General features: G+C 35.9%; 1 protein-coding gene across 9 annotated transcripts in view; it reads right to left on the bottom strand.

Annotated features, from left to right (window-relative positions):
- ZC3H8 (zinc finger CCCH-type containing 8) overlaps positions 1–19,219 on the bottom strand; it is a 30,773-nt gene that overhangs the window by 2,908 nt on the left and 8,646 nt on the right. For 2 of the 9 annotated variants that reach the window (XM_042933044.1, XM_042933043.1), the window contains exons 3-8: positions 15,216–15,447; positions 12,997–13,130; positions 11,247–11,369; positions 10,531–10,642; positions 9,038–9,147; positions 7,882–7,919 (exon numbers count right to left, since the gene is read on the bottom strand). In XM_042933044.1, coding sequence (XP_042788978.1) covers positions 7,890–7,919; positions 9,038–9,147; positions 10,531–10,642; positions 11,247–11,369; positions 12,997–13,130; positions 15,216–15,447 — 741 coding nt within the window. In that variant the 3' untranslated portion in view covers positions 7,882–7,889. Of the gene's footprint in view, positions 1–1,713; positions 1,815–7,870; positions 7,920–9,037; positions 9,148–10,530; positions 10,643–11,246; positions 11,370–12,996; positions 13,131–15,215; positions 15,448–19,219 lie in introns of those variants that run through there. The other 7 variants (XM_042933041.1, XM_042933039.1, XM_042933038.1 and 4 more) reach the window with 6 other exon arrangements.

Here is a 19,219-nt window from a genome sequence, read left to right as displayed (position 1 = left end):
TAAATTTCTCTGACTTCTCAGTCCCTGAAAACTCTGCTCGGTCTTTTAAGTTTACAAGTGGGATGGATACTGCCACTTGAAGTATAAAATTTTTTTCTTAAAATGAACTTTACATATATGTAAACATTTGTGCCTCATCAGAAATAAACTGTATGTGAATTAACATTATAAGGAAATAAATTGTTAAACTGTCATAGAAAATTAAATGTTAAGTACTATCAAGGTTCTTAGAAATAGGAAAGTAGAAGGTAAATGTTCCTATTTATTCCCTTTTCTATGCAGTTGATCCCATATCCACCTCATAGAGTTATATGGCTTAAATAAGAACGTTAAACAGTATTAAATGAAATAGCATACAGCACATGGATGGTAAGTGTGCATAAATGTTAGCTTACTGTCCACCAATGTTAACTAACATATAAATTTGCCACGAAATTGACCTTCTGCAATTGTGAGCTATGACAGATGTGGAAATCCTTTGAATTGTATATGATGTTTAAAGATACAAAGTATCAATTCTACAGGTGATATAACCACTTCTTTGCACAATTTCATTAAATTATCAAAGGCTTTTGCAAAGGATCCTTTTGAAGTATCAACTCAACCTCTCTCCTCTGTGACTTCCTCTGGCAGCCACTAGTGCATTGTCTTGCCCTCCTCCCTAGCCACAGCCAGGGAATAAACCAATCAACCTGGCAGATAGCAATGGGCCATGAAGAGATGACACTCTTAGCTCAGAGACTCCTATGCTAAGGGCCCAGGAACTATCCTGGTTTCTTGTTTTCCTAGGTCTTGTCTGATAAACCTTTGCTTGAAATATGCGCAACTCCATTTCTTATGTTAGCAGGATTAGGTTATAAGCAAAATAACTGACTCATGTTTTCAAACAGGACTTTGTTAAGAATTGTCATTACCTTTGGTGTACTCTATGTATCCAGCAAGCTAGAGATGCTATTATTCTTCCCAGCAATATAACAATATGATAATGACAGTTTCAGGCTCATAGTATTGTTCTAATAATAATCAGTACCACTATATAAAAGTGCATATTTAGAATTTCATTATCTGTGCTTGGAGAACTTTCTATTTGACGATTATGTTAGAGATGCCATCACATTTCTAAAATTTACATTTTACACAAATGTACAGTCTCACTACAGTTTATGCACCAATGAGAAAGATAACCATTCTTACAGCTTAACAAAAAAGTTAAAAACTCCAAGTTTAGGAATGGTATAGCAAGAAACATTGTTCCATTTTATTTACAACACTAAGAAATTGGAAACAACAGGAAAGTGGTTTTAAAAAATCACAAAACTGTAATTTAAGCCATAAAACAAAATTGTGAGCAACCATTAAAAATATGTTGCAAATGTATTTAATGACATGAAAAGATCTAACTGTATAGTCATCATCCACCTGCTATCCCAATGTGTTCCTAGAGAAACCTAACAGTTTTCTCTTCAATCTCCTGTATCTCTTCATGCATCTGCATTCAGCCTAATCTTCCTTCCTATTTTACTGACAAAACTCCATCAGAAAAGACTTCTGCAATTTACTACCACAACATTTGCCTACCAGCCAGCAGCATCTCTGCCGTATATGTTCCTTTCCTGTTCCACTGGTTGGAACAGCTTGGTGAAGACCAATCCCCTCACTTATACACTAGATTCTGCCCCTCCCACCATCGATTAGAGAAGATGCACAACATCATAATGACACAAGAGGGCGCTTTAAATGAGGACTCTTGTAAACCACTCCAAATCAACAGTCTTGAACAGGCGTAGACATAAGTACTCTTCATCCATACAAAACTATGGAAGAAAATAACAAAAATACATCAGCTGCTGAAAATTACCAATTTTAGACACCCCTACTCCCTTCCCCCCAAAAATCAGCAGCAGCAGCAAACTGTAACACAAAAATCCAAACTGAATTAAATATCCCTGTTTAAGAATATGAAAAAACAATCTGAATCGAAATTCAAAAACTAAAACAAACACTGAACCAAAAAAACAGAAGTAATGAAACAAGAGCTGACTGATCTCAGAAATGATACAAAAAAGAGATCATGTCAAAAATATAGCCTATATTATAAGACAGATTTGAATGGAAACAATAAGGGTTACTGGATAAAAGTGGAAAAAGAACAAAGAATAAAAATGAGATGAAGAAAGCAAAATTTATAAAAGAATAAAAAAAGAAAATTCATCATAGAGAGGGAAAACACATAAATATAACAATTTACACAGTAACTATAATAAAAAATGACAGAAGCTAACCCAAACGTTCAGTCATTTCAATAAATGTGAATGGGCTCAATCCACTTATCAAAAGAAGTAAAGGATTTTTGGTTTGGCTCAAATAACAAAACCCAAACTATACATGCTATATAAGAAAGGCTAGAACTTAACTCAGAAAAGCTAAAAAACAAAGTGGTGGGCAAATAAATACTAAAAGCAAATGTAACCAAATTTCCAGTTGCAATGTAAAATCTGAAACAATTAGAAGGAACGTTTTGTACTTCTACATTAAAACCTATTAGTCTATACTGTAGGTAGGATGGATGTTTAACCCATACTTTATACATCTTCCATCTTCCATCTTCCAATCCACTCTATGGATTACTGACATAACATATACTCAAGAATTGGTGTTTAACAACATTAAACACTTTTACTGTTTCATTGAGGACATTCTTTTTTTTTAAAGTTTATTTAATTATTTTGAGAGAGAGAGAGCAGAAGCAGGGGAGGAGCTGAAAGAGGGAAACAGAATATCTCAGTAGACATAGAAAACACACTTGATGGGGTGCCTAGGTGGCTTAGTTGGTTAGGCATCCGACTCTTGATTGTGGCACAGGTCATGATCTCACAGTGGTTGAAATAGAGGCCCATTTCAGGCTCTGTGCTGACAGCGCGAAGACTTAGGATTCTGTCTCTCCCTCTCTCTCTGCCCCTTCCCCACTCACACACACGGGCTCTCTTTCTCTTAAAATAAATAAATAAATAAAAACTTAAAAAGGGGGGGGGGAACACACTTGATGAAATCCAACACCCATCTGTGATAAAAGCTCTCTATAAAACAGGAATAGAAAGGAACTTCCTCAAACCAATGAAGAGTATCTCTGAAAAACCTACAACTAAAATCATATATGATGGTGAAGGACTGAATGCTTATTGCCTAATATCAGGAAAAAGGCAATGCTATCTGCTGTCCCTTCTATTTAACATTGCACAGGACGTTTTAGTCAGTGAGATCAGTCAAGAAAAAGAAATAAAAGGCAACCAGATTAGAAAGCAAGAAGTAAAACTGTCTTTATTCTCATATAATATGTTGAAATTCCTAAGGAACACACCCACACACACACACACACACACACACACACAAACACACACACACTCTACAGCTAATAAATGAGTTCAGCTAAGTCTCAGCAAACAGGATCAAAATACAAAAATTAGGGGCTCCCAAGTGGCTCAGTTGGCTAGGTGTCCAACTTTGGCTCAGGTCATGATCTCACAGTTTGTGGGTTTGAGCCCTACATCAGGCTCTGTGCTGACAGTATGGAGCCTGATTGGGATTCTCCCTCCCTCCCTCCCTCTCTCTGCCCCTCCTCTACTCATGCTTTCTCTCTCAAAAATAAATAAACTTAAAAAAATACAAAAATTAATTCTATTTCTCTTTACCATGAATGTATGACCCAAAAATGAAGTTTAATTCCTCTCATCAACACCATCAAAGGAAAAATACATGTAAATAAATTTAACAAAAGTGTAAACAACACACTTGTACACTGAAAAGTACAAAACTGAGAGAAATTAAGGATCTAAATTGAGATACATTCCATATTCACAGACCAGAAGATTCAATTAACACTGTAATTTTCCACAGATCAACGTAATGTTTGTCAAAATTCCAACCCAGGTTTTTTGCAGAAATTTACAAGCTGATCTTGAAATTTATATGGAAAAGCACAAGACACTAAATTAGCCAAAACAATCCTTGAAAAGGTGAACAAAACCAGACAGCTTCTATTTCCTTATTTTAACACATAGTATAAAGCTATAGAATCACAAGACACTATCACAAGACAGTGTGATAACATCTAAGGGTAAACATACAGAGCAACAGATAAACATATAGAGCCTAACATATAACATATAAAGATACACATATACAACAACAGAACACAACTGAAAGTCCAGAAAGAAATTTTTACATTTATAGTCAATTGATTTCTGACAAAGATGCCAAGGCAACTCACTGGGGAAAGGGCAGTCTTTTTTTTTGAAATGCGGCTGGGACAATGGGATATCTATATGCAAAAAGAAAAATTTAGATCCTTAGACCACACTTTTCTCAAGAATTCAAAATGAATTATAGACATAAATGAAAGAGCTAAAACTATAAAAATTTTTAGAAGAAAACATAGGTGAATCTTGTGATCTTGCGTTAGAATTTTTAGATAGAACCTCAAAACCATGATCCATAAAAAAAAAAAAAAATACACTTAGGGCATCAAAATTAAAATGTTCATGCTTTAATAGACACTATTTTAAAAATATAAGCACAAACTGGGACAAAAAGACAAAGTCACATATTGGGACAAAATATTTCCAAATTATATATGTGATAAAGGACTTGTATCCAACATATAAGAACTCTTACAACTCAACAGTATGAAAATGATCCGATTAAAGAATGGGTAAAGATCTGAATTGACCAATGGCACATGAAAAGATGCTTAACACCAGTAATCATTAGAAAAATGCAAATTACAACCATAATGAGATACCACCTCACTAGAACAGCCACAATCAAAACAACTGACAGTAACAAATGTGGGTGAGCATGTGAAGAGACTAGAATCTTCTTACATTGCTATCTGGGATGCAAAATGATGCAGCCACTTTGGAAAACAATGTGGCAGTTCTTAAAAAGTTAAAAATACATTTACTGTAAGACCCAGAATCTCCAAAACATACAATGGAATAATGGGGGCAATTTTATATGTGTACACACACACACACACACACACACACACACACACACACGTGAGATCGGGGTGCCTGAGTGGCTCAGTTGGTTGAGCATCCAACTCTTTCTTGATTTTGCCTCGGGTCATGATCCCAGAGTCGTGAGAACAAGCCCTGCATGGAGCCTGCTTGGGATTCTCTCTCTCTCACTCTCTCTGCCCCTCTCCCCCACTCACATACACACTCTCTCTCTCTAAAAATAAAAAATATATAAATCTTTAAAAAAATAACAAAGTTTCTTTAAAACAAAAAGTGATCTATGCTAAGGCATGAATGAATCTCAAAAACATCATACAATGTGAAAAGAATTAGAAGCAAAAGACCACATATTAAAGTTTATACGAGATGCCCAGAAAAGGCAAATCTAGAAATAGTAAGATCAGTGGTTACCTACAACTGGATATGGGACTGGGGAATGACTTAAAATAAGTCTAAGGGATCTTTTGGGGATGTCAAAAACATTCTAAAACTGGATTTGGTGATGTCACACAACTTTTAAATTTACCAAAAAGTATTAAATTTTACACTAAAAACAAGTGAAAACTATATCAAAGTAAGTAAAAGGGCCCAAAATAGCCAAGCCATTCATGGAGAACAGCATTAGAAAAACTATCAAAGTATATAAAATCCAGTAAAACTACAGTAATTAAGACAGAGTATTAAAGAAAAAAAACAAATGAAGCAGAACAGATACCCCAGAAATAGATCTTTGTCTGAAGGAAACTTATCTATACCAGAGGGACCAGGCATTACAGATCAGTGGGGAAAGGGCAGTGTTTTCAGTTGAATGGTATGGAGAGAATGCTTATCCATATAAAGAAAGAGAGGGAAAATAAGGTGTTAAAAAAGAAATCAGTTAGTTTTAATTCTTCTCATCTCCCACTAGCCACAGCCACTCTCTTTTTCATGTAATTTAGCGGCTCCTCCTACATGGAAACTACAAGAGTGTACTTCCCTACTTTCCGACTTTGGACTTGGCTATGTATCTTACTTTGGCCAATGGGTTGTGTGTAAATGTGATGATACAAACAGCCTTGAGCTTCTGCCAATGCTGTGAGAAGAACACATCCCAGCTAGCCCACTGATGCCAGGAGGAGACTGAGACAAACGTGGGCCAGAACCATCCTGGTCAACCTGCTTTAAGACGCAGAGCCAACCTAGCCAAGGCCAGCCCAGATCAGGCTATTCCCAGCCAATCTGCAGATGCACAGAAAAAAGAAATGTTTATTTTTACATGCTGAGAAGTTTGTGGTTGTTAACACCATTAAATTAGCAACTATTACCAGGTACTTTTTTTTTTTTTTTTAATTTTTTTAAGTTTTATTTATTGTTGAGACAGGGAGAGACAGAGCATGAATAGGGGAGGGTCAGAGAGAGGGAGACACAGAATCTGAAGCAGGCTCCAGGCTCTGAGCTGTCAGCACAGAGCCCGACGCGGGGCTCGAACTCACGGACCGCGAGATCATGATCTGAGGTGGGCCACTTAAACGACTGAGCCACCCAGGCACCCCACCAGGTACTTTTTTCAAAGGAGTAAAAAATAAATGTAAAAAGCAAAACCCCAAAACTTAAACAGATTGCCAAAATAAGCAATTCTGCTCCCAGAGGCACCTCAGAAAAAGTGAAAAGACAGTTTACAAAATGGGGAGACCTGCCACACATACCTCACAAAGGATTATATCAGGAATATGTAAAATCAATTTAAGGACAGTCCAGCCCAATAGAAATGTAAGCAAAAAACACTAACAGACATTTCACCAAAGATGAAACTCAAAAGCTAGCAAGCATAAGAAAAGACGCTGAGCTTTATGAAAATAAAGCTATGTGACATCACTTTTATGCCCAATAAACTGGTAGAAAAAAAAATTAAAGACTTGACAATACAAAGTATTGGCAAGTATAGAGTAAAAGGATTTATTTTACACAGTTGACGGGAATACAAACCATTCTAACTACTTTCGAAAAGATTAGTATTGTTTTAAAATTTTAAGATACAATTCTACTCCTTGGTTTATAACCAAGATAACTTACACACATTTACGTCAAAAGACATGTATGTTATTAGATATATTAATTACACATTATTAGCAATACTTTATATTTAAAATATTGAAAATAACCTAAATGTCCATCATTAGTAGAATGTTTAAGTAAATGTTAACATATTTACAGAATGAAATGCTATGTAAAAGTATAAATTAATGAATAAGAGCTTTGTGGGTCTACATGAACGAATCTTAGAAACATAATGTTGAGTGAAAATACCAAGTCACCAATAAATACACAGAATACTTGTTTAAAAAAAAATCCAAACTGGTGGGGATCCTGGGTGGCTCAGCAGGTTAAGCATCTGACTTGATTTCGGCTCAGGTCATGATCTCACAGTTCATGAGATTGAGCCCCATTGGGCTCTGTGCTGAGCCTGCTTGGGATTCTCTCCCCTCTCTTTGCCCCTCCCCCAATGCTCGCTCGTTCACTCTCTCTCTCTCAAAATAAATAAGCATTTAAAAAAAAATCCAAACTGTTTAAATAAAATCCAAACACAAGCAAAACTAAATACAGTATTTAGTGAATCGCATACATTGGCGAATCTACATAGAAACAAGAGGAGAATAAAAATACAAAAGATAGTGACAAACAGAGGGAAGCAGGTCCAAGGAGACGGGAGATATATATCTATGTGTATGTATCAGATATTTTATAATTTTTTAGCAGGGGAGGAGAAAGAAAAAGATTTCTATTTTAGAAAATGGAAAAGCCCTATGTTTCCATGCCAATTTCTAGAGGTGTTTCAGAGAAATAAAAGGAAATGTGCTAAATTCTAATTTTACCTTTTTCATACCTTTATTTTCATGATGACTTCTTCTCAGTATCCAAAACCTAATATGAAAAAAAACCACACATTTTTATGCATCAATATCAAATTCAGGTACATCATAATGGTCTTGTAATTTTCTAATGATTCCAATACTATTTATCCTAGTAATTATAATACCGTAAGAACAACTGAAACATAACTTTTACATCTCTTTTTTCCATATATATTTCATACTAATAACAAAATACTTGGTATGACTTTTTTTTTTTAAGTTTATTTATTTTGAGAGAGAGAGAGAACGCGCACATGTGAGCAGGGCAGAGAGAGAGGGAGAGACAGAATCCCAAGCAGACTCTGAGCCATCAGCACCAATCCTGACATGGGGCTCGAACTCAGAAACTGTGAGATCATGTCCTGAGCCAAAATCAAGAGTCGGATACTTAATTGACTGAGCCACCCAGGTGCCCCTTGGTATGACTTTTAATTCCAGGGTAAGCCTTCATATTTTACAACATAAAAATATCCATAAATAAGCACCTCTGACTTTCTCATATTTGCACACACTCAAGAGAACTTCTGCCACAAGATGATATGGCTTGGTTCTAGAAGAATCTTTCATTTTCGCTTAAATTTCAATTTAATTTTAAAGGCACAGACTCTAACTAACATATGGGAGATGAAAGAATATAAATTACTATTTTTTCAATTATCTTTCCTCACTGACTGGAAGAACATTTGAAGAAAACTTTGAAATAACTATTTAAGGATGCTATGACATAACTTTAAAACATTCATCACACAATGATTCTTAGCTTTCCTTCTAAGAGTATAACAGGAGTACTAGTTCTCCTATTTGCTTTGTTTTCCTTTGGTTAGCTTGGCTACTAAGGTTACTAACTACTTTGAAAGTTTTAAGAACATTCCAATTTATACTTATTGCTTGCATAAGTATAACGTTCTTACCAGCAATAAGTATATATTTTCCTTTAAGCTACAAAAAATATATATACAAATGAATAATTTTCTAAACAGAATTAAATTCTAAGATTGTCAATCCTAACATATCCCAAATGGTAACCTATGAGGCATTCTCCTTAAAGAATAGTATGTTTCCAAATTCTTGCCCTTAGTTCAAACATATTCTTTAAAAAAGAAAAACAAAAATTAAAATTCTACTTACTTTGGCCAACAATTCTTGTGTTTCAGGAGTCAGTGGAGCATGTGAAAACTTGCAATAGTCACCCTGATAACATTTTGTTCCTGTATGGTAAAACTTGCAAGGATATTCATGTAACCCAAGTGTTAAGGAAGAGAACAATTTTAATCCAACTAAAATAATTTATAATTTATTAACTTTATGTTTCCTGTATAAAGGCCTTTCCTCCTAGTAGAAACACTAAATTCTCTATTTAAAATATGATAAATTATGAATTGAACTATATGAAACATCTAATTTTAGGATAATTATAATAAATCAAGTTTATTGGCTATCACATGAAACTTTCCCTTCATATTCATTTTTATAATAAATTATAGGTCTGTTTCAATGACGTAAGGAAAGTTTGTGTGTTTTCAATACTTTAAGAAATGTGATTATTATTTTTTTATAATTTTTTTAAGTTTATTTATTTATTTTGAGAAAGAAAGAGAGAGAGCATGAGCAGGGGAGGGGCAGTGAGAGAAGGGGACAGAGGATCTGAAGTGGGCTCAGCAGAGAGCCCCAATGTGGGGCTCAAACCATGAGATCATGATCTGAGCTGAAGTTGGATGCTTAACCAACTGAGCCACCCAGGCACCCCAGAAATGTGATTATTTTTAAGGCATTCTTTTGGGGTAGAGGCAATAAAGCCAATGACGATGATAGGTTTTACAAATCTGGATCCTTTATATATTAGGTTTATTTAAAATAGAATGAACTTAAACAACTTCAACATTGTTTTCTAGAAAAAAAACTCTCAAGTTAGAGTTTGAGATTCCCTATACTGCATGACTGAAGGAAAACAACTTTTGTGGTACCCAAAGGTGCTATTACCATAAAATTTTTATGTTCTATGTTTTTACAACCTGTCTGTACCATTTGCATTAAAGAGTTAAGGTTATTCTCCAAATTAAAGGACAATTCAGTACAGACTATACAGAAAACAAGTACTCCCAAATGACGCCTTTTTTTTTTTTTTTTTTTTAAACAAAGTAACTCATATGAGGGTGCCTAGCTGGCTTAGTTGGTAGATCATATTACTCTTAATCTCAGGGTTGTAAATTCAAGTCCCACGCTGGGGGTACAGATTACTTAAATAGAAAATCATTAATAACAACAAAGTAGTTGTATATATGCATATACACATACATAGCTATATCTCTATGAACATAGATATAATTAGTTAATGTCACAGCAGAAATTCTGAGTCTTTCTGTGGGTTGAATAGGTCTCATGAACCTGCTGCTATGCTATCCAAGTGAAGGATCTTCATTTGAGAGAATTATTAGAGAATCCATCTTTTCTTTCTTGGGGAAAAAAAAATCACACAATTTAACCACTTTGATATGGATTTGGGCTTGGGTAACATAATTTTGCCATAGCTAAAACACGGGTTTTATTCAAAATTATACATACTTAAAATGTTCATGTAAATATTTATAAAAAGTAAAATTATATCTTGTGATAAAGGATATTATGCAAATACAGACAATTTTCACCTCTGGTACAATATCCTTGTACATAAAACTTGCACATTTCCTTTTTCTTCTCTATCTCTGCATCATGATCAAATTTACACTGGTCTCCCTGGGCGAAAGGAAAGAACAAGGACAAGCCATTATTTCTCAGTTAAGTCATGCAGTTCCTACTAATCTTAAAATAAGCAAATGGTTCCAGAAAAAAATCTGAGAAGCCCTACAGACTAATTCTTAACGAGCTATCGTATAACCACTCCACATGTATCTGCTTAAAATCTTGTTACATCCTAAACCTTTTTAACACAAAGTATTTTTTTTAAAAAATGCTTATTTATTTGATAGAGAGAGCCTGAACATGAGCAAGGGAGGGGCAGAAAGAGAGGGAGAGAGAGAATCCCAATCAGGCTCCACAGTGCCAGCACAGAGCCTGCCACCAGGGCTCAATCCCACGAACTGTGAGATCATGAGCTGAGCTGAGATCAAGAGTCAGCAGTTTAACTGACTGAGACACCCAGGTGCCCCTAAAAAGTATCTTTTTTAAACATAAAATAATACTTCAGTAAAGCTTTCTAACTGAACCTTTTCCAGAAGGAAAGAGTTATAAAATGTACAGGTATGCTTTTAGAGTATCCAATGGAGACAGGAGTTGGCTTTTGTACATTTTTGCTATACCTTACATTTTAGTATATTTTTGCTTACGCAGTTTTTTATACCTTAATACATTTCCTTTCAAGAAAATATTTACAAACTTGTTTCCCCTTGCGTTCCACTGTATGTTGGTTGATGAATCCCTGACTCATTCTCACATGCTGCTGCTTCTCTTTCGGTTTACCATCCTTTGAAAACAAAAACAAAGAAGTAAATGTGAGAAATATAAATTTAAATATTTTATTCCACTGCACAAAATTATTTTGACCACCTTTAAAACATTAAAAAGTGACTCTTCTAAACTGGCCTACATGTGTAAGATTTGGACTTTTGCACATCAGTTGAAAAATAAATGTTCTGCCAATTACAACAGAATTCCAGCACTGAACGTGTTTGGTCAATTTGAATTATTTTACTATACTTTGCCCTTATTTTTAAAAATTGAATAAGCAATTTTTTAAAATGAAAATGCTGCTACTTGTGATAAAAAATGAAATCCGGGAATAAGGCTCTTGAGAACGACGGAGACAAAACTGGAGACTGTAAGGTAAACCGAAAGCGGTATACTCTTTAAGTTCAATGAGATGCTCACTGGGTGAGAGCGGAGAATAATAACCAGCTCTATCTAGTAAACAAATATAACCTCAAAGATGGCAACAGAGATATAAAAACAAAAGGTGACCTTTATATAAAAACAAAAGGGGAATCTCATAATACATTTTAGCTCTTTACAAACCTAAACCATTTTAGCACCTTAACCTGTGGTACAATTTACATACAATGTCTTCATCCCAAACTTCTGAACATGTTTAGGAATTAAATATGTGCAAAGAAGAGACCTGACTACATTTACGTGATCTGCTTTGTAATGACGTTAAATTTCTACTTAACACCATCAAAATTATGTGTCCAATATGTGCCAGTTTAAATCTTTGGTTTTATTTGACTATGTTATTAAATTCTAACACAGGTTTACAATTTGCTACTCATGTAGAAGGGCTGTCAACTTTAGCTGAATAATCATTTGAGTCCATGTAAACCAAATGAAGGGAATACCAACAGGGTCAGGAGATACAGGCTGTGGCCTGGCCCTGTGTGACTGAGCAGACACCTGAACCCCCAGGGCTTCAGAGTCCTCATTTGTAAAATATGGAAACATATATAAATATGTTTCAATCCATAATATTTGGTATTTCTAATATTTTACCACCCCTGACTCTTGTCTTCTGGACCCAGCCTAACAAAAAAGTTTGTTTAAAACACCTCAGAAAAGCAGAGTCCAGAGGAGTCACTTACTATTCTACCCTGATTACATCTGCAGACCAAGGAAGAGGAACTTCTACAAAGCAAAATCAAAACACCAAGCGGATAGGGGGTGTTTTGTAAGCCAATGCTCAGAAATATTCATTTTTAATTTCCAGAGGGGAGACAAATACTGATAGACCAGGAACCGCAATCATAGCAACTCTGTAAGACTCTGTGACCTTTGAAGTGTTCTCTGGGCTACTTTACCTTCTCCCTGCTCCTCCTGCTTTTCCAGTCTCTGACAGTACAACACTGCAAAATCAAGGGACTTGTGTGCACGTATTCAGGTAAACAGGTTCAACGTTAAGGCTTAACACAGGTGCTGGCAGCTCATGAGGGAGAGGGAAGGAGCTGCAATAGTGACAAGGAAGAATGTGGAGAGCCAACTGATGGTGAGAGGAGATTTTTCACCGTCAGAGAACCCTCGTTTTATGGCTTGCCACTGAGGTAGGTGCAAGATGAATATCCTGCAGCATGTAGGCGTTCTCCTACGTGCCCATACTCTTGTACCTGTTCCTGTGAGCCACTGTTCCTCAGTGAAGCGTTGGATCCTTTGTGTCCGGCGCCAGGCCATTTTCGCTTCATTTTCTTCTGTTTACCATTTTTCCGTACAGCTTTAAGGTTTTTATTTTTTTGTTTAACAACTAAAAACAAAAAAGTTAATTCTGTTTAAATCTTAAACATTAAATTAAATCTTAAAATGCTTAATTTTAATTTATGATGACATAAAAGTACAATGGCAGTTTACTTTAAAATTTTTTTAACGTTTGTTTCTTTTTGAGAGGGAGAGAGAGAGACAGAGTGTGAGTGGGGGAGGGGCAGAGAGAGAGGGAGTCACAGAATCCAAAGCAGACTCCAGGCTCTGAGCTGTCAGCACAGAGCCCAACGTGGGGCTCAAACTCATCAACCAGGAGATCATGACCTGACCCAAAGTCAGATACTTAACTGACTGAACTACCCAGGCACCCCGGCAGTTTACTCTTAAGTGCATTCTGGGGCGCTTGGGTGGCTCAGTCAGTTGAGCATCTGACTTTAGCATGGATTATGATCTCATGATTCATGAGTTCAAGCCTCACATTGGGTTGTGCTTTGGCAGCTCAGAGCCTGCTTCAGATCCTCTGTCTCTCTCTCTCTCCTCCTCCCCTGCTCGCTTGCGTGCTCTCTCTTGCTCTTAAAAATTAATAAAATAAACACCTAAAAAAAAAAGTACATTCTATAATAATCCAGGAGGAGTTCTCCACTGCTCACTGAGTGAAAAGTGGTACGATGCTGACCTTTCTGGAAGCTCTGGGATTAAGAGACCAAAAGGAGAATTAATATATTCTGGATCCCCAATTCATTCCTTATGAAAATAGATAAGGTAGGGAGGCCTGGGTGGCTCAGTCGGTTAAGTGTCCAACTATCAGTTTCGGCTCAGATCATGATCTGGCAGTTTCATGAGTTCAAGCCTCACATCAGGCTGTGTGCTGATGGTGCGGAGCCTGCTTGGGATTCTCTCTCTCTCTTTCCCTCTCTCTCTGCCTCTCCCCTACTCATGCTGCCTCTGTCTCTCTCAAAATAAATAAACAAACTTAAAAAAATTTTTTTTTAATAGATAAGGTATAGTCAGGAAGAAAGAAAAGCAAGATAATTAATGAAATCAATCTTGCTTGCCACCAGCCAGATCCTTTTGAAGTGTTCAGAGTATAATGGAGCTAATTAGGAACTGCCATAGCACTATAAAAGCAAAACCTTCAAATGTTTAAAATGACCTCTTACACTACTGTCAGAGTTTTCACTGAAAACATTTTATATATGAGTGCCTGGCTGGCTTAGTTGGTAAAGGATGCAACTCTAGATCTTGGGGATGTGAGTTTGAGCCCCACACTGGGCAGAGTGTTTAATTTAAAATAAAAATAAAAACAGATTAAAAAAAAGAAAAAGAAAACATTTTATATAGATTAAATTTATCTATAGACCGATTTTAAACAAAAAAACATTTCAAGAGAAAAAAAGCAGTAAAATAAGAGGACTAATTTTGTTTACCATGGTCATTTGTCCTCATATCTATGACTAAACTTTATCTGATTAATCTAAAAGAATATTATTTCTGAGTTTAGTCTGGCATACCACTATGACAGATATGAAATCAATCCCTCCCTAGAACACAGCAATACAAACAGGCACATCTTGTCCTTCATATATCCAGAGGCAAAGGATTTAGCATTCTCCCTTTCAAAGCAGTCATGGCCTTTGATAACCCTGCTGTACTTTCCTCCTATAAACTAAGCATTTGTACACCAAATGGCCAGGTCTCGGGGGGGTCTCCGGCCATGCAAGCTCACATCTGGTGTATAGCTCCATGGAGGGGCACCAGGGTAGCTCAGTCAGTTAAGCATTTAACTCTTGATTTTGGTTCAGGTCATGATCTCACAGTTCATGAGATCGAGCCCCAAGTCAGGCTCTGTGCTCACAGCACAGAGCATGCTTGGCATTCTCTCTCCTCTCTCTGTCCCTCCCCCTCGCAAAGTAAATAAACAAAAATAAAAAAAAAAAAAAAAAAAAAAAAAAAAAAAAAAAAAAAAATAAATAAATAAATAAATAAATAAATAAGATCCATGGAAAGCAGATCTTCCTATGAAATAAAATGCAAGAGAAAACTCCCCCCCTCCCCAAACCCCAATCTGTATATGGACAACTGTGATGCTTCTCTAGATAAACACAAAATGACAAAACAGTCTCACCCTTACCTTTCTGGGTGTCCTTCACTCCCTCTTTCTTCAATTCTTCAGGAAATGGTAAGGATTGAGCAGCATTTGCCATTTCTTTAGCTTGTATATACTGCTGAAGCTCTTTAGCAAAAGTATCTTCTGATTCCTGACTGCGGGTATCATTATCACTATATACATCATAGTCCTTACTTCTTGATTTTCTATGTAGCAATTTCTTCGGTGATGCTGTAGAGTTCCCCAAGTGCCTAAACTAAGTAAAAATTAAATTTTCAATTTTAAAAACCTAGCATAATTCAACGCAATCTGGTTATAAAGAAGAAATAAAGACCAGCCATGAACTGATCATTGTTGAAGTTGGGTGATGGGTATACGGGGGTTCATATACTTTTCTTTCCACTCTTACATACTTAAAATTTTCCAGAATTAAAAAAAAACATAAACAAAAAACACAACATATTGTCCTTGAAGAAAACTTAACACAAGATTCTGAATTTGTACACTAGATGTACTCTACTGAATTAAAGACGAAACCCCCAAATCTTAATTATTTGATATAATTTTATTTGATTGAATTATAGTATTACAATTCACATTTTATTTCTCCCTTTGCATCCCTTTGCATACTTTAAATGGTTTAATTCAATAACTCATCATTTCATAAAAGAACAAGTAAACTGTAATGGCCCAAGTGAAAATCTATACTACACTAAGATATATCACAGCTAGCGAAGTCCATTATTTTTCCTGTAACTCACAGCATTGGTGGCAGAGAAGGTGGCAGCACTGAAAACAAGGAAGAAAGAACTGCCCCGTTCTCTATAATCAAGTTAATTTTACTTTCAGAAATAGTTTTCTAACACTGTTGTTGCAGCTGCCCCAAGGCGACAGATGCAAACACTGGCACCCACACTGGAAGAGCAAGCCAGGTAAGGCAACTGACCCTGGGTCAGCCTGAGATGATCACAGCAGACAACTTAAAGTACTCTGAATTAAAGTACCAGAATTCCCTAGTATTGGTTATATAGGTATTTATACTCGATAACCCAGGTGGATCAAGTTGTATAATTATAGTTAGTATATATGATACATTTTAATTAAGGTTTATTTTAAAAAGTCCAAGTGTCAAAGGGCTCCTGTTTTGATATCAAGAAGAGATGACATGTCTACCATTAAATTGGCCAATGATCCTGCTCCAGAGCATGCTTTGGGGCCTGGTCTCTTACCTACTTTCTTATAACTGATCAAGGCAGCAGACTCAAACAAACCAGAAGACTATTATAAAATATACTAAGTGGCCCAATTTAATGGTTTACCTTTGATGGTTAACTTCAAAGCTAGGAGTCGTACCACCAGAGGATTTATCGTAGGCTTACAAAAGGACTTTGCTCCCTGCCTGAAGAATCCAAACAAGTGGAGAAAGTTTCCTAACCTGACAGTGGCCTTAATGTACACCTCATCTTCATTACACCAGACAAGACTACCACCAATCCAACAATCATCAGGCCACCAAGTTCCTGGTCTCCAAGTTTTCAAGAAAGAGCACCTTTTAAAACTAAAGCCATAGAATGAACTTGTAAATGTATCTTCTTCTAGTCAGGGGTTGGCAGGTATCAGCCTGGCCTCTTGTTTTTGGAAATAACGTTTTGCTGGAACACAATCACACCCATTCATTCACTTCTCTGCTACCTGTGGCTTAGTTGTGACAGAGACAATATGGCTCACAAAGTCAAAATGATGCACTAGCTGGTCCTTTATAAAAAGTTGGCCAATTTCTGTGATAATTATGTTTACCTTGGTTTTCGCCTTTAATTTTATTTAATGGGCACAGGGAGAATCATCCAATTATGCAACAGCTTCGCGAAGCTTAGTCAAACACACAGGAAATTCTATTCAACGTAACTGAATCAAAATATCACAATGATCCAAATGAATAATTAAGTGCTCCCTCACACACAAAATATGTACCAAAGCAGACCGCTTTTAACAGGTAATAATATGTCTGATTCATTTGTATTAAATGAAAAGATGAGATGACTTGGCAACATGAATAAAACCAGGAAGATCATCATGTTGTTTTTTATACATTAGAGATGAGCACTCCTAATGGATATGATTACTCTTAGAGAGCAATGATATACACAAAATACAAATGATTGCTTTAATACTTTTCTTCATGCAGCTAGCTATAAACTCCTTGCTTTGTTATTTGTTGTTCTCTATGTAATTTAGAAAGCATATAAATACACTATATAACTTTTTTCCCTTCAGTGAAGGAGTCTAAATAAAAATTTTTTTAAGCAAAAGATTTTTAATTTAGGATGATTTATTGAACTAGTGTGGCCTCCTGAAAGTCCACAGAAATAAAAGTATAGAAATGTAAAAACAGTTCCATATTAGTGGGGGTGGGGGGGAAATGAAGTACATTCATCAGTAATTGAGAAAAGTTTAACAAATTATTGGCAAACATTTGAAAAACAAAAAGCAAATGATAACTGGGAGGCTGGGCTTATGTTGGTGTGTGAGAAACGGGGCTGTAAATGAGGATGAATTAAAATTCTACATAAAAACAGACAAAGCTATTGTTAACAAATTCTCTCTACCCTACTCCTCACCAGAACACATACAAACAAAAATTTACCCTGGGCAAAAAAGAGAATAAAGAAATTGAATAAAATGTCTGATAAAAGCCAAGTCTTGTTACCTGGGTACTAAGACCCCAGGATGAAGTCCTCCACATTCTGGCATTTGAGAGCAACCCCCACCAGAAATATACTCCATCCACTCAACCTACAACAGGAGTTCTACCCCACTATCCAGAAGAGATCCGCCCACTGGGGTCTATGGACAGAATTCAATGAACTTGAATGGCAATAAAAATCACACATTATTTGCATCATCAACCCTTAAGTTGACATTTAGCATCTTCCTGTTGTGAAACACAGGCCAACAAACAGCAGTAGTATCAGCAGTACCAGCAACTGTCACTAATAGAATCATAGTTACTTTCATATATCACCTTATAGTTGTTGCAAATCTCAAAATATCTTTTATGTTCATCACTATATCAAAGCTACAATAATTAGACCTGTTGGACCTTATTATTTAGTACATTAATAAAGAACATATTACTCTTTTCCCATTTTATTTTGATTACTATATTTCAATAAAATAAATTTCCTTTGTAATCCAACATATTCTATTTTATTCACTTAAAAACATTATTCTGAGAAGGGACCCATGGGCTTCATCAGACCGCTGAAAGGGATGCATAGCACAAAGCAGGCTGCAGGAAACCCACTTATCCACACAGCCCACTCATGTACAGAGAATGTCCAGTCAAGCTTCCCATCTGGACAAAAGGCCTACAGAGACACAGACCCGGCAACACACCAGTTTAGGCCGTCCATCAACTCCAGGCCTATCTTAAATCAAGGGACAATGAAGGCACAAAACACATGACAGAAATCTAGAGCAGGTGTCATTAAACTATGTTCCCGGGCCAAATCCATCTTGCCACTTATTTCTGTAACAGCAAGCTAAAAATGGTCTTTAGAATTTTTAAACGTTTGAAGAAAAAAATCAAAATAATATCTCATGACAATGAAAATTATATAAAATTCAAATTTCAACACCCATAAATAAAGTTTAATGGAACACAGCCACACTCATTCATTTACATATTATACTAGATGCTTTCACACTACAATAGCAGAGCTGAGCAACAGCAGAGTTGAATAGTTGCAAAAGAGACCATAAATAGTTGCAAAAGAGACATTCAAGACATTATCTATTTAAAAAATGCTAGAAAGCTGTAACATCAAAACAAAGAACAAGAAAGAACTCTTGAATAAATTATGAGAAACCAAGAGTTAGAAAATGGATGCTTAAAAAAGACGTAATTTATAATAGCCTCATCAAACATCTAGCAATAAACCTAACAGAAGGTATGTAAGATACCTACAAAGAAAAGTATCATATACTGTTGAGAGAAATTATAGAGGACCTAAATATTAGACAATTCA

Source organism: Panthera leo, chromosome A3 (genome assembly GCF_018350215.1).
Source record: "Panthera leo isolate Ple1 chromosome A3, P.leo_Ple1_pat1.1, whole genome shotgun sequence".
Taxonomy (NCBI): Eukaryota; Metazoa; Chordata; class Mammalia; order Carnivora; family Felidae; genus Panthera; species Panthera leo.
The sequence above is the reverse complement of the archived record's forward strand: the minus strand, read 5'-3'. Positions and strand labels throughout refer to the sequence as shown.